The sequence below is a fragment of the Nematostella vectensis genome, chromosome 14 (genome assembly GCF_932526225.1).
Source record: "Nematostella vectensis chromosome 14, jaNemVect1.1, whole genome shotgun sequence".
In the NCBI taxonomy this organism is placed as follows: Eukaryota; Metazoa; Cnidaria; class Anthozoa; order Actiniaria; family Edwardsiidae; genus Nematostella; species Nematostella vectensis.
In genome coordinates, this window is record NC_064047.1 from 12,380,686 (window position 1) to 12,403,059 (window position 22,374).

Here is a 22,374-nt window from a genome sequence, read left to right on the forward strand (position 1 = left end):
TGTGCGTTCCCTGTGTCTTCCGGCCAGTTATTCTATTGGCTGTCTCCCACCATTCTTTTGAACCGCATTTGTGTTCCTTATGAACAGCTTCCACCTGATTACTCCGAATGAGAATGTTGATACACTCTTGGCGCCTCAGAATCTCAGCACGGGTTCCTTTATGCACGATTCTGTTCCTGATGTTACAAAGGTGTTTAACCAGGGGGGACATGTAAGGTGGGTCTCTGGATGAGACTTTGACCCTAATGAGCGGAAAACATTCATTGAACATCGACCACAGGCTCGCATTTAGCAGCTCCACACTCTCCTCTAGGTTAGCAAGATTGTTGGTAGGACTCCAGTCGAAAACATTTGTTTTTCCTGATCAAATAACTGAAATCCTCTGCTATCAAACCTCTCACTTTTCAGAAAATTAATTTTACCTTTGATTTGATTTGTGCATTGTTTTTTTTACCCCCAGTAACTCTATGCCTAAATTTAACCTCATGGTAGTGTAAAGTAATTTTTGTTTTTTTAATCATGTAGTTTTTATTGTATGTATACCCCGAATTATTTACATTTATTACATTATGAGTAGCGACTGAAGGGATCAAAGCCGCAGTTCTTCTAGAAATAATTGAGACAATTTTAAAGCAGAAACTTCATAGTATACCAGATTCTTAATTTTTAAGCACCAGCGTTTTGCGACGAGTAGAATACATAGAAGCATACCATAATAAACAAGTCTTTATTCATAATATTTCCTGATGGTGCAATTCAGTTGCAGATCTTTTGCTGAATGGTAGTTCTACAAAAGGTGGTTACGGGTTAGGTTTATTCGAAAGATTAATGGTGATCAAGTCCAGCGTTTGTGACACTTCGATAATTTGTCCTATTTATATATAATTTTCGGCGAAGGGATTTTGATCCTTTCTGTAATTGACAGAGAGTGTCTTTTGACACAAATCCAATCTTGATGGTGGAACTTTGGGCCCAGAATACTCTAGGAATCTTGATTTGGGGCAGGACTTTGTACGACCACACAACAACAGCAGCAACAATTTGTACTAACCCTTTGGGTGACACACATATACACTGACTTTATTTGTTTGAGACATGATGAGGATAAGGAATTGTGCCTTCTTGATAAAAAAAAGTATTGGTTACTTATCTGGTGATGGTGTAACTCCGTTTGTAGGTCTTGAGCAGTCCGCCATCTTCAGCGGCAAAGGTCCAGAGTACCTCCGAGATCTCTTGGGATTCCTGCAGCCCGTGCAGCAAAGTCCCAAGAGTCGCTGGGTCAGATGTTTCTCAGCAAAGAGAGATGGCTGGGCTGCCAGTACCTTCCACGAAAAATGCGACGGCAAAGCGCCGAACATCGTACTCGTAAGCGTTGGAGGAAGATACGTGTTTGGTGGCTACTCTGACGTAGCGTGGACAAGTGAGTACACTAATGAATACGAGAAGGGTCGTATCAGGGTGAGGGTCGAAATGTCTGATCATGTTTGTAAATTATTGTTTGTAAGTTATTAAACTTAAGACTTGCAGTGCGTTTTCCTAAGCCACCTTCCACCCAATATGTATTAAGTCATATGATAAAAGGATTGGATAGACAAATATAGATATAGTTTGTTAGCAGCTACCATTCGCCCTATGACAGGTAATCCGGAATCCGGAATCCATGAAAAAATGAGACTTGGAATCCGGAATCCATGCTACTGGAATCCGGAATCCACACACTAGGATCCGGAATCCGAGACTTAAGCTGGAATCCGGAATACAAGAATAAGTATAAAAATTATTTTAATATTTGGCTTCTTTTTCTAAAATTCATTTTGATTTATCTGTTTATATGCACGTGATTTTCATTTCAATCTTTTGGCGGTTGAGGAAGAAGCCATTCCATGGTTATTATTTTATTAGCCAATGAGACGCGGGTAGGTTTGAACATGCGATCAATCACCTCCAAGTTCTCGCTTTCTAGCTTCACACAGGCAAGAATCAACAACAAAGGATGGTAAGGGCAGATTTATTTTTTCGAATTCTTATTGATAATGACATTCAATTATTTAAATTATTATTGTATTGTAAAAAAACACCCATAAGAAATCGCTCGCCATATCTGTGAGAACAGGAAGTTCTGATCTCGACGAAGTAATCGGTCAAAAGAGTTTTCACTTCAAAACACGTGTAAGTTGAGTGTCTACAAAACGAAGACCTAAAACCTGTGACCCCAAAAGCTACGACCCCAAAAATATTGCCGTTATTATTAAACCTACCTTGTTTCCCAAAATGGCTACACAGCGTTTTCATGTGGAATCAGTGATCTTTATGAGATAATTAGCTAGTTCAATTTGTATTCTTTTAATTGGGAAGGGAAAAGCACTACTTGTGCTTCCAGGTAGTCGTTTCTTAAAACGCTGATAAACTCAGAAACCCGGAAAGTCACACGGTAAAATTTTCGGGTTTTTCTTAAAAAATCTTAATTGCCCGCCAAAGAGCTAACTTACGGGAAATCGCTTCATGTTCTAGTTGTGTCGAGTTGTAGAAAGTTTTCATCACAGAAAAAAACATTCCACTGCCCGGTATAAAGTGGGCTAATCAAGGCTAACATCAATAAGGTTTCATCTCAGTCTAATGATTTGACATTTAGCTATCACAGTGCGCCTAAAAAATATAAACAGCTTTGCGAAATTAAGTTTTTCTACAAAATGAAACTTTATTTACGTGTTCTTTGTCTTTCATTTGAAAAATGCCGATGCAACGGTAATGTTTGGGGTGAAAGTTGTCTACAGACATCGACAAAACTAGGATTTCAATAACTACTACTATAATCTTCAACAGTCACGACACGTCAAGACACGTCTGAGGTATGTTTTGATACTCGTATAACAAACAAAGCCATAGCAGGAATCAGAGGGGGGAAGGGGAGGGGGCAAAATCACAAAATAATCTAAAAACATGTTTGAAAAAATAAGATAAACATGTTGACAAAAATAGGCAACAGAAGAAAATAAGATGAAAAAAGGATTTGATTTGAACAGGGAAGTGCACTTTCCTGATTTGAACGACTGTTAAATTCTTTTATTGGGAATGAGCTTGTACTCTGATTACTGCTTTTTTGTTGGTTATCATGCAACTTGAAAAATAGGGCCATTGCCTATAGCTTTCACATACTTTTTGTTGGACTGATATTTGGTTGAGATTATAATCAGGGGCGTACGCAGGTTATAGGCCTGCAGTCACTCGACTGCAAAAAAATTGGTGATCTTATTTGCATAACGAGGGAAAAATCAAATGTTTGCTTATTCATTTTTATGTACGTAGTTTAATATATATAATGAGGAAGTCCATATCAAGCCTATTTATGGCAATGATTGCAATCGCCCAGCGCGTCTGTGACAAAGCGAAGGAAATGGTGGAATATGTCCTTGAACTTCGGAACAAAGGAGAATCATCGAATGATTTAATTGATGTCCTTTTAACCGTGTTAGATGGTGTGGCGGACAGGCCCTGTACTCTTGAGGCTGCTACAGACGACATCAAACGCCTTTGTCTGAAAGTTGTGGGGTTCTGGTTCTGGGTGGGGTTGTGTGGGTTCTTCCGCACATCCCCTCCTCATCCACTTATCAGAGCTGTGTGAGGAAGGCAACATCAGTGAGCCAAATGATAGTGATGAGGAACGGAGCTCAACTAGCGAAGGCGACGATGAGGAAGAACATCAAGACAATTCTCCGTTATGACTAGAACCGCCGAAAAAGGCGGATCTCTTACTTGACCTAGAGAAGATGGATGAGGCTGCAGCAATGCTTGCTTTCTTAACATCATCTGGGATACTCCCAAAGAACCACGTGTTTTACGAACAGGTTCATTCCTTTTGTTCGCGTGCACTAGGCGTTGTAGAGGCCGAGGCGTTCACGGAGCTTTATCCCGCATTAACGCGATTCCAGCGTGCAATACAGTTCAATTGCAAGCCTGTCGCTTCTTACCTTCTTTGCGGTCGAGGAAACCACGGCCAAGGGCGACATGCGGCTCAGACACCTCAAGGCTTCGTTCAGACACATAATCTGAGCTTCTTACACCCAAGGACGGTGATAAGACATGCCGTGCCTCCACATCTTGAAGGGCGTGTTTATGGTGAAGACGTTCTATTTTACATTGAAACATGTGCAGAGAAAGACGTTGTCGCCATCAAGAGCAACGAAGTGAATGGCTACCTGTGTTGTATCTCCACAGATGAGATGGCAATTAAGCAAGCCTTAGAATATTCCCCATATCTGAAGTCGGTAGTCGGTCTGGTAGACCCCGACCGTCTTTCGTATGATGAAATTCTACGTATTATGACGTCAAGTGAAAGTGTCACCAGCTTCCTAAAGACGCGACAGTTTGTCACTCAAGCAAGAGAAGTAAGAGTGAGCTCTCTTGATGACAAAATTAACTTCCCAGTTGGAGTTTTTTACTGCGGGAGCAAGGGAGGTGCGGACACAATAGAACATATGTACCAAGACATATTTAGCGCTGTGAATAGATGTGCACGTTGTGTTCAAGACGATCTGGATTGTATTTGCCATTGTGACATTTGCTTCGAAAATAAATCGGTGTGCGCACAGTGCCTCCTGCTTGGACATAGCGAGTGGCATCCTCTTCGTCGTCCTTGTCTCGAGTGCCTAAAGGAAAAGGAAATCCCTTGTAAACGGCTTCTCCCCTTAGTTTGGTCAAAAGATTGTGACCCCAAACAGAAGTCCTTTATGAACAGAATGCTACAGGATAAAGCTTTATACCCTTACCAAGTTCCTTTCCCAGACCCACCTCATAATATCAAACGCGTACGGTCAGCGGAATTTTGGTACTGGGTCGACATCAATGGCTATCTTGTGAATGTGCGACTTCTTCTGCTTCTCCGAAGATAGATGGAAGAAATGAAAAGAAATGTCTCAATGAAGGCTGTCCGCAACAAAGACCGGATGGACGTTGAGACAGCCATTGAGATCCATAGACATGGAGTCCAGGCGTCCATCCCGGACAAACGGGTAACAACCACCTTAGTACCAGAGCTAGAATTCAAACAGTGGCGAAGAAATGGCAAAATTCTCAAGCATCCAGTTGGAGTGTGTTTTTCACCTTGCCATAGTAAGCTTTTCGTTAGCGATCGACATCAGCATGCCGTTTATATGCTCGATATGCACTGTCCGGTAAACGTAACATTCATTGCAGGGGGCAATGGACCAGGTCACCCAAACGGACAAGGAAAGGGAGTGAAAATGAGAGATCCTGCTGATCTAGATATCGATGGAAAAGTTATCTACGTTTGTGATCACGGAGATGGCCGAATAAGAGTTATAGACTGCACCTCCCTTTTTTGTCATTCGTCTAGGCTTAATCTAGGTTCTGACACGTCTGAGAATGGAGATGAGGATAGAGATGGGGACGAGGAATGCGCAACTCGGCGTATTCGCCAGGTGACAGTAGGGGACCTTACTTTTACATCTGACTCAGAAGAATGAAGTCTCCATTTGGCATTTGCAGATCACACAAGGATCCTTTTACACTCTATGTATCGGACATTTGCGAGCAAATGTTATTCTCTATCACAAATATTAATTCTGATGCAAATGGGAACTATTCTGGACATCTGAATGCCATATTATCTTTTGGCCGGACAAGTATCCTAACGTCGATAGCGGTTACCAGGGATGACGATCACATTCTTGTTGGAGACTGCAAAGAGAACGCTACTTGTGTCTACGTGTGCTATCCTGTACACAAAACAATCACTCGAACAGTTGTATCAGGTGTTGTGGCACCTACAGGAATAGCAGTGACCGAGGAAGGAACTGTGTTCGTCTTATCAAGTAAGATCAACACGCTGCTGACCATGACAGAGGTGGATCTTATAACCAATGATAACACCCCAACAGCAATCTCTAGTTCAACGGATGCAGGCCATTGTGATGGTTTAAATGCTCAGTGGAACGCTCCATCAGGGCTTTGTAGCTACAGTAATACGATCTTTGCTTGCGACACTGGTAACAAGGCCGTTAGAATGGTTACATCAGCTGTTGGACTGGTGCATCTCCAGCAGAATATGTCGATGTATGCCAATGTGTTCCGCCTGGATAAGAAGTGTGAGAAAGAGAATTTCCCCGAGAGGTTTGACGAACACAAAAGACAGATAGAACATCTGGTCGCGTTTTTATTAGATCATGAAGAAAAGGCAAAGGAGAGCACGAATGGCCCTGACATGACAATTCCACGTTGCACCCGACAGTCATTCCAAATCGCGCTTGACTCACTGACCAGCCTTGCAAACACCTTAACAGAGATCGGCGAAGAGCGAGTCCTGGAGGAGATCAGATTTGCGAGTCTGACAACTCTTTCTGTCGAGTGCATCTTCAAAGCCATGCGTGCCGATTATGACATGCCAACTATGGTGGAGTATGCTTATAGACGAGCGCGCTGTGTGGAAGATGACATGCTCCGGATTTACCAGAAGCATTTTACATACTTCACAGGGCCGAACTCGTTTTATCCGGAGAAGATTATCTCGGGCGATCCACCAAGTCTGATGCAGAGGCCATCCAAGAAAACGCAGACGAAAGAGGGGACTGGTGATGAGACGTGCAGAGACCATGCGGGAATTTACACGGGAGTATGGGAGAGGAGTGCGACAAGCAAATGTCCGAGCTAAGACAAAAGAGCTGACAGGAACCCTTCCATACTCACTGAGTATGCTGCCTGACCGAATCGAAACGGGCTCAGACGACGTGCTAGACTTCGTAAGTGAAGCTCGATCAACGGTCACAGTAAATGACACCGGTGGAAGTACCAGGGTGCAGGTCTTGTACTACAAAGACGAAATCTTCGCCGTCAGACACGATCGCCGACGGGAGGCATCTCCGTATTGGCTCGCCGTTATGATGGAAGACGTTTTGGTCATCGCTGCAACTGGACGATTCCAGAAGAACAGCGTAACTTTCAGATGGCTCGATCAGACTGATGACCATCTGAAATATACCTTCCACGAGGTATGCAACGGCAATTCCCCTAGATGTCTGCTGGCAAAAGTAGAAAGCCTCACCATTGATGACCAGATCGTAACCATAACTCCCGAAGAAGACATTAAAATTTCGAGAATTGCGAACGGTGATGATCAGACGGTGGAGACACGGGAAGATGAGAACGAAGAAAGAAAGTGGCTGACAAATGGAGAGTCTTCTTCTATTCCCACAGAAGCAACAGAAGAGTCGAGAGTGGAAGGGGTTAGTTTATCAGGACGCAAAACAACGCGTTTCATTTTACGATAGTCGACATCGTCGCCGTCAAACACGATTGCCGACGGAAAGCATCTCCGTATTGGCTCGCCGTTATGAGGGAAGACGTTCTAGTCAACGCTTCAACTGGACGATTCCAAAAGAACAGCGTAACTTTCAGATGGCTCGATCAGACTGATGACCATCTGAAATATACCTTCGACGAGGTATGCAACGGCAATTCCCCAGATCTCTGCTGGCAAAAGTAGAAAGCCTCACCATTGATGACCAGACCGCAACCATAACTCCCGAAGAAGACATAATAATAATTCAAGTTTATTCACATATGACTTCTCGCAGTGTTTCGACTGAATTACAGGTAGAGACACAAAGCTATACTAGCAGCATTACATTACATTAAAGTACTTGTGCGTGACAAAGACTGCAAGCTGGCCGAGCCCCTGCCTGATCTTAAAGCGTAGGTTATTTCCCTAGTAATCGTTCCACATCAGACACGGAAAGATGAGAACGAAGAAGGAAAGTGGCTGGCTTTTTCTACCCCCACAGACCCACAGAAGCAACAGAAGAGTCGTTCCCGAGGAGAGTGGAAGGCGTTAGTTTATCAGGACGCTAAACAACGCGTTTCATTTTACGATAGTGATGTCTACTTTAGTTATTGTTATAGGCTCGTGCCAAAATACTTACCATGGCTCTCCTAAACTCGCCCTGATATTCCACCAAAGCGGGCCACAATGCCACGGTCAAACAAAATACCAGAGCCTGATAATGTGTTTTGATATACAAAGAAGTAGGCATATTCTCAGCAATATTTATTGCCCGATGAGTTAATAAGGTTTCCTTGATCTATTAAATTTGCAATTTTTCCACTTATATCGAAGCATAGTTATCCACGTAACGCACAGACAAAAGATACAGTATGCTTTGATATGCAGTTTTGTTTTTTGACAGTAATAAAAAAACTGTTTCTTTTAAAATTTCTTGATGTGGTCTACACAACGAGCGACACAACGCAAAACATTTATAAATGGAATCGAAAGGTAAAAACAAAACTTTACAGGCATTAGAAAGATTTAGAACATATAGGCACTGGAGGTATTTAAAGTTTTGTAAAAAACCTGGAACACAAAAATGGAATCCGGAATCCACGGGAAAAAACCCACATGGAATCCGGAATCCACACACTAGGATCCGGAATCCACATACTAGGATCCGGAATCCAGAACCCTATTGGAGAACCTGTCATGGGGCGATACCATGGTATTACATGAGGTGAGCTCGTTAATTTTGCTGTTTGGTGCAGGAAAATGTTTTTACATAATTACAAGATTTTTCCTTGGACAACCCTTAAAGTAGGTGTTACTAAAATCGAGAAATTAAACAGAAACTCTGGATATCTTAGCGCAATTACATTCCAACTACTTCTCTTATTTATTTCGTGTTACATCGCAATACTGTAATTCAGATGCTTCCGAAAGCAGTTTCGTGTCTACATCCCAATACTGTAATTCAGATTCTTCCGAAAGCAGTTTCGTGTCTGCATCGCAATACTGTAATTCAGATTCTTCCGAAAGTAGTTTCGTGTCTGCATCGCAATACTGTAATTCAGATTTTCCCCAAGGGAGTTTCGTGTCTACATCGCAATACTGTAATTCAGATTCTTCCGAAAGCAGTTTCGTGTCTACATCGCAATACTGTAATTCCGATTCTTCCGAAAGCAGTTTCGTGTCTACATCGCAATACTGTAATTCCGATTCTTCCGAAAGCAGTTTTATGTGTACATCGCAATACTGTAACTCAGATTCTTCCAGAAGCAGTTTTATGTCTGAGTATCCAGAGTGAAGCCGGCAGAAGGAAGATCTTAGGACCCAAGTTTATTTTTCTTACGATAATCTTTCTAATAATCGTTTCATAATTTATCGTGTTTGGGGACAAACACAAGTTTGACAAGGGAGGTATGTTATAGGACGGTTTGTTATATTGTTTAGGTTATAGGTTATTGTCGTCTAGTATTTCATGTTCCTATCTTGAAGTTTTATTTATCTTTTAAGGATAATTTAGATTTTGTTTACAATTGATGGTTTCCTAAGTCTAGATTTTAGCACGCCCGTGGACCCTCCGCATCGATGACCTTTTGGTGCGTCTAAATCCAGGGAGTGTACAGTTTCTTATACGTGGCGAAATCTCCGGTTTCTTTTTGTTTTGGAAATTTTGTTTGAACAGTTAAATTCTTTCTAAATTGTATGCCACCGCCCTCACACCTTGGTTTAGACATCTATACTTGTATCGTTATTTCAATTAGGCGAAACTGTTGTAGACACGCGCTCTTTCAGCATGCGCAGTTAAGTTTTAAAAGTTGCTTAATCATTAGTGTTATTTTAGAGTTACCTTGACTTCATAGATTATTCTGTAAATACGCAGGGACGAGAGACCAACTCTGTGATTTCCCACGCCCTCACGCTTTTGTCTGATTGGTTCGTTTTGCCAAAATTTCTCCGTTTCCTCTTGAATTGTTTTACATTCAAGATTGTTTTACATATTTCCTTTCATGTGGGACCACTACATGGGTATCTGTCTGGTCCATGGGTATAAATATAGCGAGCCTAATTCTGTACTTATGCTGCTGCTGTGGCCAAACATTTGGAAAGCATTGAAAAACGCCAGCCTTGCCTTCGTCTTCATCTCCGTCTAAAGGATCCCGGCTTGTGCCCCTAACATTAATTCATACAATGGGAAATAATTTTGATTATTTTTGCTTTTATTCTTATGTCAATTAATAGAATTTCGAATATTATTTTTTACCGTTGTTTTGACTGAAAATACAACTTTAAGCTCCATTGAAGGGTTGTGGGTAAGGGATCAATTGTATCTTTTTCCCATCGGCAATTCAATCACCATCCTTAGATGTATTTCACGGTAAAATAGCTTGGCATTCACTCATCAGAGGAGATACTAGTTATTATATAAAATGTGGTAGGACTGTATTTCTATTCCTTTTGATCAACTTTTTGCAAACACGGCATCTAATAAATCTCCATGAAAATCTCTAATAAGCCCCTGGCGATTATTTCTTTTTGTCTTGACAAAATCTGCTCGATTAGAGAGAGGGGCTTGTTTCAAAACCTTTTTTTCATTTTCTGACACTAGGTATTTCGGCCCCTATAAAAGGTGTTAAAAATTAGTGCTTATTACTCGTACAAAAATAGATAAATCTAGCAAGAGTCAATTGTTCCTTTTGGAAAGATGTTTCTTCGGGGTTAGGGGTGAAGACTCAATTTCCTTGAATTTAAATAATACGAGTTCGGCACGGTTTTTGCTGTTTTTATTCTAGTTTGTATTTTAAAATAACGCATTTTGTTTTATGTTCTTTAAAGTGAGTGACCGTGGATGGCAATCTTCAAGCAAGTCATTCTTGTTCACGCTGTGTAACAAGAATGGCTACCGCCCTGAAAAGTTGCCATTGAGGCGCACGCCAGATGGATGTGCCATTTGGGACGACACAGGTTGCGGTCCGGTGTTTGGTGGTGGTGGAGGTGGTAATGACCTGTTGATCGCTGACAACGCGGGGGGTAATAAAGAGTCCTATACGTATTCATACACGTGCGCTCGTCCACAGGGCGCCCCATCTGTTGGCCCGTGTGACGTCTTTGCTGGCAAATACAGATTCACACCCGACGAAATGGAGGTGTTTCACGAGGTGGTGGACTGAATACAGCTTTGAACGCCTGTAAAGTGACAATAGACATAAAGACGTGTAAACATTTGTTAGTTGGTACTGTGTCATGAGAATAATGTATTTTGAATAAGGCTTCACCATCTTGTGATGTGACCCGCGGTGCATCTTGGGTAGCATGTAAATCACAAAATATCACATGCTGTGAAAAACCCGCTAGCGAGGGTTACGGCACACTTTACTTTAGTCCAACCTTATTTAAAAACGTGTACATCTCGAGTATATATATCCGAATTTTATAACACAAATGCAAATTGTAAATTTTAATAATTATTCCTATAAGCTGTTAGAAACAATATGTTGTTTGGTCTAGATAACCACGTACACGTTGTGTGTGTGTTTTTTACTTCTTTTTTAAAAATTAAGAACGATGCCTAACCCGTGTGTCTTTGCGTAGAGGGAAGGGGAAGGGACTCCTATATTAGCAAGGTACAAGGTGAGGAAGTGCAATCAGAATTTATTAGATGGCTCCTGGGGGTAAATAAATATTGAAGCTCAAATGCGTGCCTGGTGGAGGCTGGTTGACTCCCTTTGCGAACTCAAGCAAAATGCAGAGCGTTGCAATATTGGGGGTTCTAAGAAATTCAGACCGTACGAAACTTTCTAATGTAGCGATGCACGACTCTTTATGACGCGGAAAAAAAGAATTTTAAAAACACACAATTAAATATATTTAAGGTATGGTAAACCACACCCGACGTAGAAATACCAATAAATCTTATAAGACAGAGTCTGACATATATAGAACAACAAGTTAAATGAAATTAATGACTATAAATAGAAAGACCCTCGACATAAAACCAAATTGAGAACATTAAGGAAATTTAAGAGCGTTCACAATATCTCTCCCAAGTTAAAATCACATAATTGCGTTCACAAAGTTTATGCCCAGTGCACACTAGCGACATCGACGTTACGACATGGGCGCGCGCACTCTTATCTTCGACATAACGACTTAAGATTAAAAAAACATGTTTTTTTCTTTTATGTCCTGATGTCCATGTTATGACGGGCTAAACATAGTGTGCGCGCCCATGTTGTTATGTTGCTAGTGTGCATTAATAAGCAACCACAAACTAGCTATCAAAACAGGACGACACAAAACCCCTGAACGAAAAACGTGCCCAATATGCTTGGTCAAAGCCGAGGACGAGGAACAACACTGATAAAATGCCCGGCATATAATGAATTAAAGGAACGAATAAATGTATGGTTTTTTTAAATTCGCAACAAAACAGATTTGAAAGCGATTGCTCAGTTTGAACCAGGAGAGCGCCACAAAAGAAATAGCTCAATTTTTTTGGGAAGCAACAAAAATAAGGGAAAGTGCGGTGTAATTAGATCTATAATGACATCGCTACAAAGTAAGATGATGAAAAACATCAGGGATAGGAGAAAGACTTGAATACCTGCTGTCTTTTTTTAATATGAATGTATTCGGCAAAACTCGTGAATCAAAGATGAAAAGGTGCCAAATAAAATTATTGAATTGGATGAGCATGAGGGGGGGGGGGGGTCTGTTCGCTTCTATCGTGTTCGATATGTGACTGCTGCTGAGCTCGCGCGCCTTGCTTGACAGGAGGCGGAACAGAAAAACAGATTTGGCGTGTGATGAAAAACGAAAAAGAAATGAGACATTTCTTGGAAAAGTAGATTGGATATCACTTCGGGCAACAAAACAAAACTTTAAAGAGTAGCAGTATTTGAAACATGACTAGCTTGAATTGTAAAGACCGCCCCACGGCACACTTGTAAACTTGCAATGCAACGGTGTTTTCGCGTTTTCTGTAAGCGTATATAAATTCGTGGATGAATAAAGTAGCATATTTGTACCCTGTTGTTGTGGTGGAGTAGCCTCTCTATAAAATTATACCACTTGTGAGGGTGGTTGTTGTGGTGGAGTAGCCTCTCTATAAAATTATACCACTTGTGAGGGTGGTTGTTGTGGTGGAGTAGCCTCTCTATAAAATTATACCACTTGTGAGGGTGGTTAAGCGGCAATGGCACCAACTTACTTCCGGTAGATTACGTAACTATCTCCAATCATTTGTAATGGTACGCGAAAAATATTACAAAATTGTAAAAGCGGTGTGCCTAGTAGAAGTTTCTTTGAGGAGGTGACTGATAATTTAGAGCGGATGGTCTGTTAAATAGCGCGGATTCTAACAGATTCTTTCGTCTTGAGCTGGTGGCAATGCTGTTTAACTAGACGAGTATTCCAGGGGTATAGAATTATCGGTTATCGCTTTTTGGGGCAGTGAAATTTTCCAATGCTGCTTTAACTAGACGAGTATTCCAGGGGTTTAGAATTATCGGCTATCGCTTTTTGGGGCAGTGAAATTTTCCAATGCTGCTTTAACTAGACGAGTATTCCAGGGGTATAGAATAATCGGTTATCGCTTTTTGGGGCAGTGAAATTTTCCAATGCTGCTTTAACTAGACGACTATTCCAGGGGTATAGAATTATCGGCTATCGCTTTTTGGGGCAGTGAAATTTTCCAATGCTGCTTTAACTAGACGAGTATTCCAGGGGTATAGAATAATCGGTTATCGCTTTTTGGGGCAGTGAAACTTTCCAATGCTGCTTTAACTAGACGACTATTCCAGGGGTATAGAATTATCGGCTATCGCTTTTTGGGGCAGTGAAATTTTCCAATGCTGCTTTAACTAGACGACTATTCCAGGGGTATAGAATTATCGGCTATCGCTTTTTGGGGCAGTGAAATTTTCAAATGCTGCTTTAACTAGACGAGTATTCCAGGGGTATAGAATTATCGGCTATCGCTTTTTGGGACAGTGATTCCAATGCTGCTTTAACTAGACGACTATTCCAGGGGTATAGAATTATCGGCTATCGCTTTTTGGGGCAGTGAAATTTTCCAATGCTCCTTTAACTAGACAACTATTCCAGGGGTATAGAATTATCGGCTATCGCTTTCTGGGACAGTGAAATTTCACAATGCTGCTTTAACTAGACGAGTATTCCAGGGGTATAGAATTATCGGCTATCGCTTTTTGGGGCAGTGAAATTTTACAATGCTGCTTTAACTAGACGAGTATTCCAGGGGTATAGAATTATCGGCTATCGCTTTCTGGGACAGTGAAATTTTACAATGCTGCTTTAAGTAGACAAGTATTCCAGGGGTATAGAATTATCGGCTATCGCTTTCTGGGACAGTGAAACTTTCCAATGCTGCTTTAACTAGACGACTATTCCAGGGGTATAGAATTATCGGCTATCGCTTTTTGGGGCAGTGAAATTTTCCAATGCTGCTTTAACTAGACGAGTATTCCAGGGGTATAGAATAATCGGTTATCGCTTTTTGGGGCAGTGAAATTTTCCGATGCTGCTTTAACTAGACGAGTATTCCAGGGGTATAGATTTATCGGCTATCGCTTTTTGGGGCAGTGAAATTTTCCAATGCTGCTTTAACTAGACGAGTATTCCAGGGGTATAGAATTATCGGCTATCGCTTTTTGGGGCAGTGAAATTTTCAAATGCTGCTTTAACTAGACGAGTATTCCAGGGGTATAGAATTATCGGTTATCGCTTATTGGGGCAGTGAAATTTTCCAATGCTGCTATAACTAGACGAGTATTTCAGGGGTATAGAATTATCGGCTATCGCTTTTTGGGGCAGTGAAATTTTCCAATGCTGCTTTAACTAGACGAGTATTCCAGGGGTATAGAATTATCGGTTATCGCTTTTTGGGGAAGTGAAATTTTCCAATGCTGCTTTTACTAGACGAGTATTCCAGGGGTATAGAATTATCGGTTATCGCTTTTTGGGGAAGTGAAATTTTCCGATGCTGCTTTAACTAGACGAGTATTCCAGGGGTATAGAATTATCGGTTATGGCTTTTTGGGGCAGTGAAATTTTCCAATGCTGATTTAACTAGACAAGTATTCCAGGGGTATAGAATTATCGGCTATCGCTTATCGGGGCAGTGAAATTTTCCAATGCTGCTTTAAGTAGACAAGTATTCCAGGGGTATAGAATTATCGGTTATCGCTTTTTGGGGCAGTGAAATTTTCCATTGCTGCTTTAACGAGTATTCCAGGGGTATAGAATTATCGGCTATCGCTTTTTGGGGCAGTGAAATTTTCCAATGCTGCTTTAACTAGACGAGTATTCCAGGGGTATAGAATTATCGGCTATCGCTTTTTGGGGCAGTGAAATTTTCCAATGCTGCTTTAACTAGACGAGTATTCCAGGGGTATAGAATTATCGGTTATGGCTTTTTGGGGCAGTGAAGTTTTCCAATGCTGCTTTAACTAGACGAGTATTCCAGGGGTATAGAATTATCGGTTATCGCTTTTTGGGGCAGTGAAGTTTTCCAATGCTGCTTTAACTAGACAAGTATTCCAGGGGTATAGAATTATCGGCCATCGCTTTTTGGGGCAGTAAAAATTTCCAATGCTGCTTTAACTAGATGAGTATTCCAGGGGTATAGAATTATCGGCTATCGCTTTTTGGGGCAGTGAAATATTCCACTGCTGCTTTAACTAGACGAGTATTCCAGGGGTATCGAATTATCGGTTATCGCTTTTTGGGGCAGTGAAATTTTCCAATGCTGCTTTAACTAGACGAGTATTCAATGGGGTAAAGAATTATCGGCTATCGCTTTTTTGGGGCAGTGAAATTTTCCAATGCTGCTTTAAGTAGACAAGTATTCCAGGGGTATAGAATTATCGGTTATCGCTTTTTGGGGCAGTGAAATTTTCCATTGCTGCTTTAACGAGTATTCCAGGGGTATAGAATTATCGGTTATCGCTTTTTTGGGGCAGTGAAATTTTCCAATGCTGCTTTAACTAGACGAGTATTCCAGGGGTATAGAATTATCGGCTATCGCTTTTTGGGGCATTGAAATTTTCCAATGCTGCTTTAACTAGATGAGTATTTCAGGGGTATAGAATTATCGGCTATCGCTTTTTTGGGGCAGTGAAATTTTCCAATGCTGCTTTAACTAGACGAGTATTCCAGGGGTATAGAATTATCGGCTATCGCTTTTTGGGGAAGTGAAATTTTCCAATGCTGCTTTTACTAGACGAGTATTCCAGGGGTATAGAATTATCGGTTATCGCTTTTTGGGGAAGTGAAATTTTCCAATGCTGCTTTTACTAGACGAGTATTCCAGGGGTATAGAATTATCGGCTATCGCTTTTTGGGGAAGTGAAATTTTCCAATGCTGCTTTTACTAGACGAGTATTCCAGGGGTATAGAATTATCGGCTATCGCTTTTTGGGGCAGTGAAATTTTCCAATGCTGCTTTAACTAGACGAGTATTCCAGGGGTATAGAATTATCGGCTATCGCTTTTTGGGGCAGTGAAATTTTCCAATGCTGCTTTAACTAGACGAGTATTCCAGGGGTATAGAATTATCGGCTATCGCTTTTTGGGGCAGTGAAATTTTCCAATGCTGCTTTAACTAGACGAGTATTACAGGGGTATAGAATTATCGGCTATCGCTATTTGGGGCAGTGAAATTTTCCAATGCTGCTATAACTAGAGGAGTATTTCAGGGGTATAGAATTATCGGTTATCGCTTTTTGGGGCATTGAAATTTTCCAATGCTGCTTTTACTAGACGAGTATTCCAGGGGTATAGAATTATCGGCTATCGCTTTTTGGGGCAGTGAAATTTTCCAATGCTGCTTTAACTAGACGAGTATTCCAGGGGTATAGAATTATCGGCTATCGCTTTTTGGGGCAGTGAAATTTTCCAATGCTGCTTTAACTAGACGAGTATTCCAGGGGTATAGAATTATCGGCTATCGCTTTTTGGGGCAGTGAAATTTTCCAATGCTGCTTTAACTAGACGAGTATTCCAGGGGTATAGAATTATCGGCTATCGCTATTTGGGGCAGTGAAATTTTCCAATGCTGCTTTAACTAGACGAGTATTCCAGGGGTATAGAATTATCGGCTATCGCTTTTTGGGGCAGTGAAATTTTCCTGGAGCTCTGCCATCCCATGCACCCTCTGTTGTGCTATTACTTCATGCGCGAATGTTTATTCGGCTGAAATCTTTACCGTTTTTTTTTTTGTCAGAATGGCTTTGTTTTCTGAAAATTTTGCTCTTGCTGTTCCTATTGTTGTTGGTATTTGTCAACCCCCCCCCCCCCCCCACTTCAAATATCAAAAAGTCTATCCCTTAACATAATATAAACACACATTTGCATTTTTCTAGAATAACCCGGTCATGCCTATCGTAAATAGGGACATTCGCTATGAATCACGACAAGTGTCCAAGTTTTGTAAATGATACTAATACTCAGACAGTTTAATTCACTGATTACCGAACCTGGCTAATATTTCTCCTACCTCATATCTTTAAACCCTAAGCATTTAAATACATCTTCTAGTGACTTTAAACAATTCAACACACGCACATGAATATTGGTCCTTCTTATCGCGCTGTTTTTGACACGAAGGACTTACCCTTAAAAGGTGCTCCATTTTTCTCGACTTGTCATCCGTGCTAAGAAATGTTAAACTTGTTCCAATTCGGTGGACATCTAGAATAACCCGGTCATGCCTATCGTAAATAGGGACATTCGCTATGAATCACGACAAGTGTCCCAGTTTTGTAAATGATACTAATACTCAGACAGTTTAATTCACTGATTATCAAACCTGGCTAATATTTCTCCTACCTCATATCTCTAAACCCTAAGCATTTAAATACATCTTCTAGTGACTTTAAACAATACAACACACGCACATGAATATTGGTCCTTCTTATCGCGCTGTTTTTGACACGAAGGACTTACCCTTAAAAGGTGCTCCATTTTTCTCGACTTGTCATCCGTGCTAAGAAATGTTAAACTTGTTCCAATTCGGTGGACATCCGCGATAATAGAACCAGCATCATTCGATAAGAACACAAGCTTATTGGGTATGTCGCTATGGGGGTTTCGCTTGGCCTTTGGCTTGGGACTTACAAAAACACATAAAATTTTGTGAACAGATTATACATTTTTCGCTGCATTTTCCAGGAAAGCCCGATTCACTGATCAACGCAATAATTTCGTGCACAGAATAGAAAGACGAGAGTTTGATTTTATAGCAAAATTTAACGTTTTCACTAAGAGTCGAAGAGTGGAAAGCCCAACTCGTGGGGGGGGGGGGGGGGTGGAAGGGCTGCTAAGTTGCATATGTTTCTGGTTCAATAATTGCAATTCCCCCCAATCTAAATGGTGACCCAACCCAAAAAAGGCGACCAAAAATGAAGGCCCTCCCTCAGAACAATCTAGACCCTGAGCGCAGGGTTGACTGGGATACCTGAGGGATTGAATGTGCATCTGCAATTGTTTGGGCCCCTGTGTTTCGACATGACAAAGACTTTTCTGCCATGAAAACACCGCCTTTGAATATGATAAAAGTATATTTATAATCTTGAGTTTCATTGTAAATATCGCAACACTAAGTGCAAAGTAAACAACAATATCTATTTATGCTATCATATGTTACACCTGCCCCTACATACTCTGCCAAAAAAATAATTGTCGTCCCGACAATATCAGTTACAATATCATTAACAATACTAATAACATGGTAACTATCGCGACCAGAGGAGCTAATTTCCTCAGCTATGCATAATAAAGCTTGATAAAGAGTGGTCAGTTCTTACAAAAGCTCAGCACACCGTCTTTGATAAACTTGATAAAGTTAATATCGCGACTTTAAAAAGACAATACGTCTCTGGAAAAAAAATGTTCTGAACTAAAAAACATAAAGTTTTTGCTGGCTGTTCCGTAACCTATTTCACCCTCCTATTCGCCTTGGGTTTCTTTCGTTTGTTGCTCACGCCACCCTCAACATTATTTCGTGTAACACTTGAAAAATAATTATAACACCTGTTATTTCCTTGCAATCTCTTCCGTTACTTTTAACAGTAGCTTTCATCCGTTACTTTCATCTTGCAAAAGAACTTCAGGAAGTGTTGCTCCCAGTTTTATTTGACGAGTTAGTATACAAATGGTGCACTGGGGTAGTAGTGCGTTACTCCCCTGGGGGTCTGTAACGCAAAGACCCCTCCATCACCGTTACCAAACCCACCCGCACGCGTGGTTGGTACGGCAGACGACTGCGCGTTGATTCCGCAATTCCCGTACGGGTAACTTCCTGAATGATATTCATCATGACCGTACTGCTGTGGTTCAGTACGAGTATAATGAGGTTGTAATGTGCAGACTCCTGTTCCAACAAGTTAATACTTTGGCTGTCCAACCTCATCGTACGTCAACCTAACCGGAGGATTTTGCTTCCGCTGTGGTCTCTCGGTTCTATCTCCCTTACTTTAACTCCGACTGTCCTCCTCCTCCTCTTTACTTTCTACGTTCTTGTCAGGCTTCAAGTCAAAGAGCAGATCAATGGGTAACCGTGGTGTTCTGCCAAAAAACAAAAAGTATGGACTATACCCAGTGGCCTCGTGTCTCGTGCAGTTATAGGCGTGGATCATCTTGTTCAGGGATTCGTCCCACTTCCTTGTTTCTGGGAGTATCTTCAGCATCGACAGGAGGGTCCTGCGCCAGTTGAATAAGACCACAAACTAGGACACAAGTTGGAAACGCTTTAATCAACAGAGAACCAAAGCCAGTATCGTAACACAGCAAAAACAAGATGGCGGAGAGGTGGCAGGATTTGGTGAACGTAACATAACTAAGTACCGCTGACCGGTACTGGCGTGACTTCCTTTCTTTCTCTCTTATACTATCTACTGTAGAGAAATCACACAACTAATGTCTTTCACGGCGTACAATGTAAATACGATGGACTGATTAAAGGATAGGACTATAACAGTAAGCCTAATTGCTAGCATAGTTTATACATTAAGCCCTATTTAAAGTCAGTGATAAAGTCGTCATCTCTATAACGTAAGGGAAGGTGACGCTCGCGGGTAGACCTCCTAGGTGGGGATGTGTCATCATCTTGAAGATTGGAGGGACAGTGACTGGAGTCCATAGCTCTCGTCTCAGAGGCGTCGGCATCACTTTGGGGTGGTACATCCCGGGAAGGTGGATCAGTTATCGCTGTCGGTATATCTGGTGGGGCTGGGGGCGGAAGCCTCTTGGTGGCCGGAGTGTCATCTTCATCTGCGGAAGAGTCACAGTCATAGGCTGCAGTCTGTGTCTTGTCCGGTACTTCAGATGGAACCTTGTAGCAATCTGTTTTTTTTACTCTGTATGAAGTAGAACGTAACTGCGAGCCAATAAACTTTCTGATATTACAGAAGCCTCCTTCAGTGTCTACGACGAGATATCTATCTCGCCCTCGGGTCTTGTTCCTGTCGGGATGCAGGTAAATGAGGTCGCCAACAGTGATTGCTGTGGATGGGCGAAAGTCTGCGGTGGGCGCTTTAGATTTCTCGCTGTACGCGTGGTTAGACTTCCGCTGGTCGTGCTGTTTCTCTATGAGGGTTTGGTCTTGGAAGGGGAGTTGACTGTTGGAAAACTGGTCACGCTGAGTCCACATTTCCCTCGCAGACAGACCACGTAATCGGATGCGGGCGTTGAGATTAGCTGTAGCGACTGCAAGTGCTACTTCAGAGACAGGGCCCCCTAGTGGGTCAAGCTGTAGGATCTCACGTTCTAACTCTTGTACTGCCTTTTCAGCTACCGGGTTCTTATTGACGTTCTTTGCGCGTCCAATTTCGAGGACTAATCGATGGTGTTGCAGGAGCTTGTCTTCCTTTAGCGCTTGAAATCCTGGGGCTGGGTCAGTGCGAATGATGGCGACGGGACCGTCGAGGGGACGCATCTGCACGCAAAGACGAATGAGAGCATCGCGAAGGGTAGAGTGTTGCTCATTGGTTAACAGTAAGCTGGTGGTGTACGAAGTCACGCACTCTCGTACAATCAGGATAAACTGGCGTGACCGACGTATGACGTCTGCTGCGAAAGGAACTCCAATGGCGTCGGGCGGGTCGCAAGACGACTGTTCTATACGTGCTTTGCTGCTTGTACGGAGAGAAGCGCAATGGTGGCAAGCTTGAGACACGCGAACGATGGCCTTCTCAAGATCAAGGGCGAACAGATAGCGCTTGGTGGCCATCTTGAGTTGGTGAGTTGACGGGTGACATAGCTGAATATGTAGAGCTGTGAGTACGCCGTCAAGAACGCGACGTGGAACAATGATGCACTCACGGCTGGGCGATAAGGGTGTTTCACGTTTTACGACGAGTAAGCCATCCTTGGCGATGGTGGCGACACCAAGATATCGTTTGACGTCTTTCATGTTTGTTACCTTTTTCGAAGGTCGGGTGCCCTGTTTGAGGTGGGAGTGAGTTCGACGTAAGTCAGGACACTCGGACTGAATCGCGAGCCAAGCTGATCGGCTAGTGAAAGGGAGCCGCTCGTTGCCATCAATGACATCCTGAATTGATGAGCGCCTGACAACAGAGTCCCCGAGCTGTTTGACAAAGGAACAGATCTGACAGGCTTCATCTTCGCACGGTGGAGCGTTTCGACTTGCGAAATCTGAGGGGAGAATGGAGGACCCTGATATGTGTCTGACTGTGGCTTGGTACTGACTGACTGCAGAGAGGAAGGTCGAAATTCGTGGGCTTGCGGAAAACTCGCCGCGGCATAATTTCTCGTACGCCTGTACGCAGGGTTTGCTGTCAGTCAAGATGGACGCTCGGTGATGAGATTGTATTAAGTAGGGGCTGAAATGTCTGGTAGCAGAGGCTATAGACAGTGCCTCAACTTCGCAGGGCAACCAAGACGACTGTGAACCTTTTAGCTTGGCGCTGTAGAACCCAGCGAGGTGTAGGTTGCCGTTACGTGTGATGTAAAGTGTGGCGCCGATTCCTGGGTCACGCAGGGCGCCATCCGTGACAATCCATAGGAAATCCTCAGGTCTTGGCAGGGTGATGACGCGGGTGGAAGAGAGGGCCTTCTGGGCATTATAGAAAGCCGTATGTAGATTGTCAGTCCACTCAATAGTATCTCGTGACTCCCGGCCAGCGACAATTTCGTCGAGGGGTGATAGAAATGTGGAGCACTGTGGTACAACTCGTGAAAGTACCTTGTATGCGCCAATAAAAGAACGCATGCGACCAACGGTAGTTGGGGTTGGACATTGGGCTAGCGTAGCAACTCGGTGGGGGCTAGCCTTCAAGGTGCCTGCACTCCAGATCCATCCAAGAATAGTAGTGGCCTGGAGGGTTCTTTTCCAGTTGCTGAAGAGTTCATGTGGGGTGTTTCCTCCACAGTAGAGATCATCGGCAAGCTTGACAACAACACCTTCAGCAAGAAGATCTCCAAGGACGCGGCACATTAGTTCTTCTAACGCAGTTTCAGAACCAGGCATACCCATTGCACAACGGGTGTAAACTCTGACGCCGCGAAAGGGAGTTGCGACTCCGCAGTATTTCAGAGAGTCTCTTGAC

At 42.5% G+C, this 22,374-nt stretch overlaps 2 protein-coding genes across 5 annotated transcripts in view; both read left to right on the top strand.

Moving 5' to 3' along the window:
- LOC5496836 overlaps positions 1-11,304 on the top strand; it is a 111,055-nt gene extending 99,751 nt beyond the window's left edge. For 2 of the 4 annotated variants that reach the window (XM_048722224.1, XM_048722225.1), the window contains exons 7-8: positions 1,178-1,420; positions 10,622-11,304. In XM_048722224.1, coding sequence (XP_048578181.1) covers positions 1,178-1,420; positions 10,622-10,956 — 578 coding nt within the window. In that variant the 3' untranslated portion in view covers positions 10,957-11,304. Of the gene's footprint in view, positions 1-1,177; positions 1,421-8,550; positions 8,642-10,621 lie in introns of those variants that run through there. The other 2 variants (XM_048722227.1, XM_048722226.1) reach the window with 2 other exon arrangements.
- LOC5499885 (tripartite motif-containing protein 45) overlaps positions 1-22,374 on the top strand; it is a 100,224-nt gene that overhangs the window by 54,020 nt on the left and 23,830 nt on the right. The gene's annotated exons all lie outside the window — the stretch shown is intronic.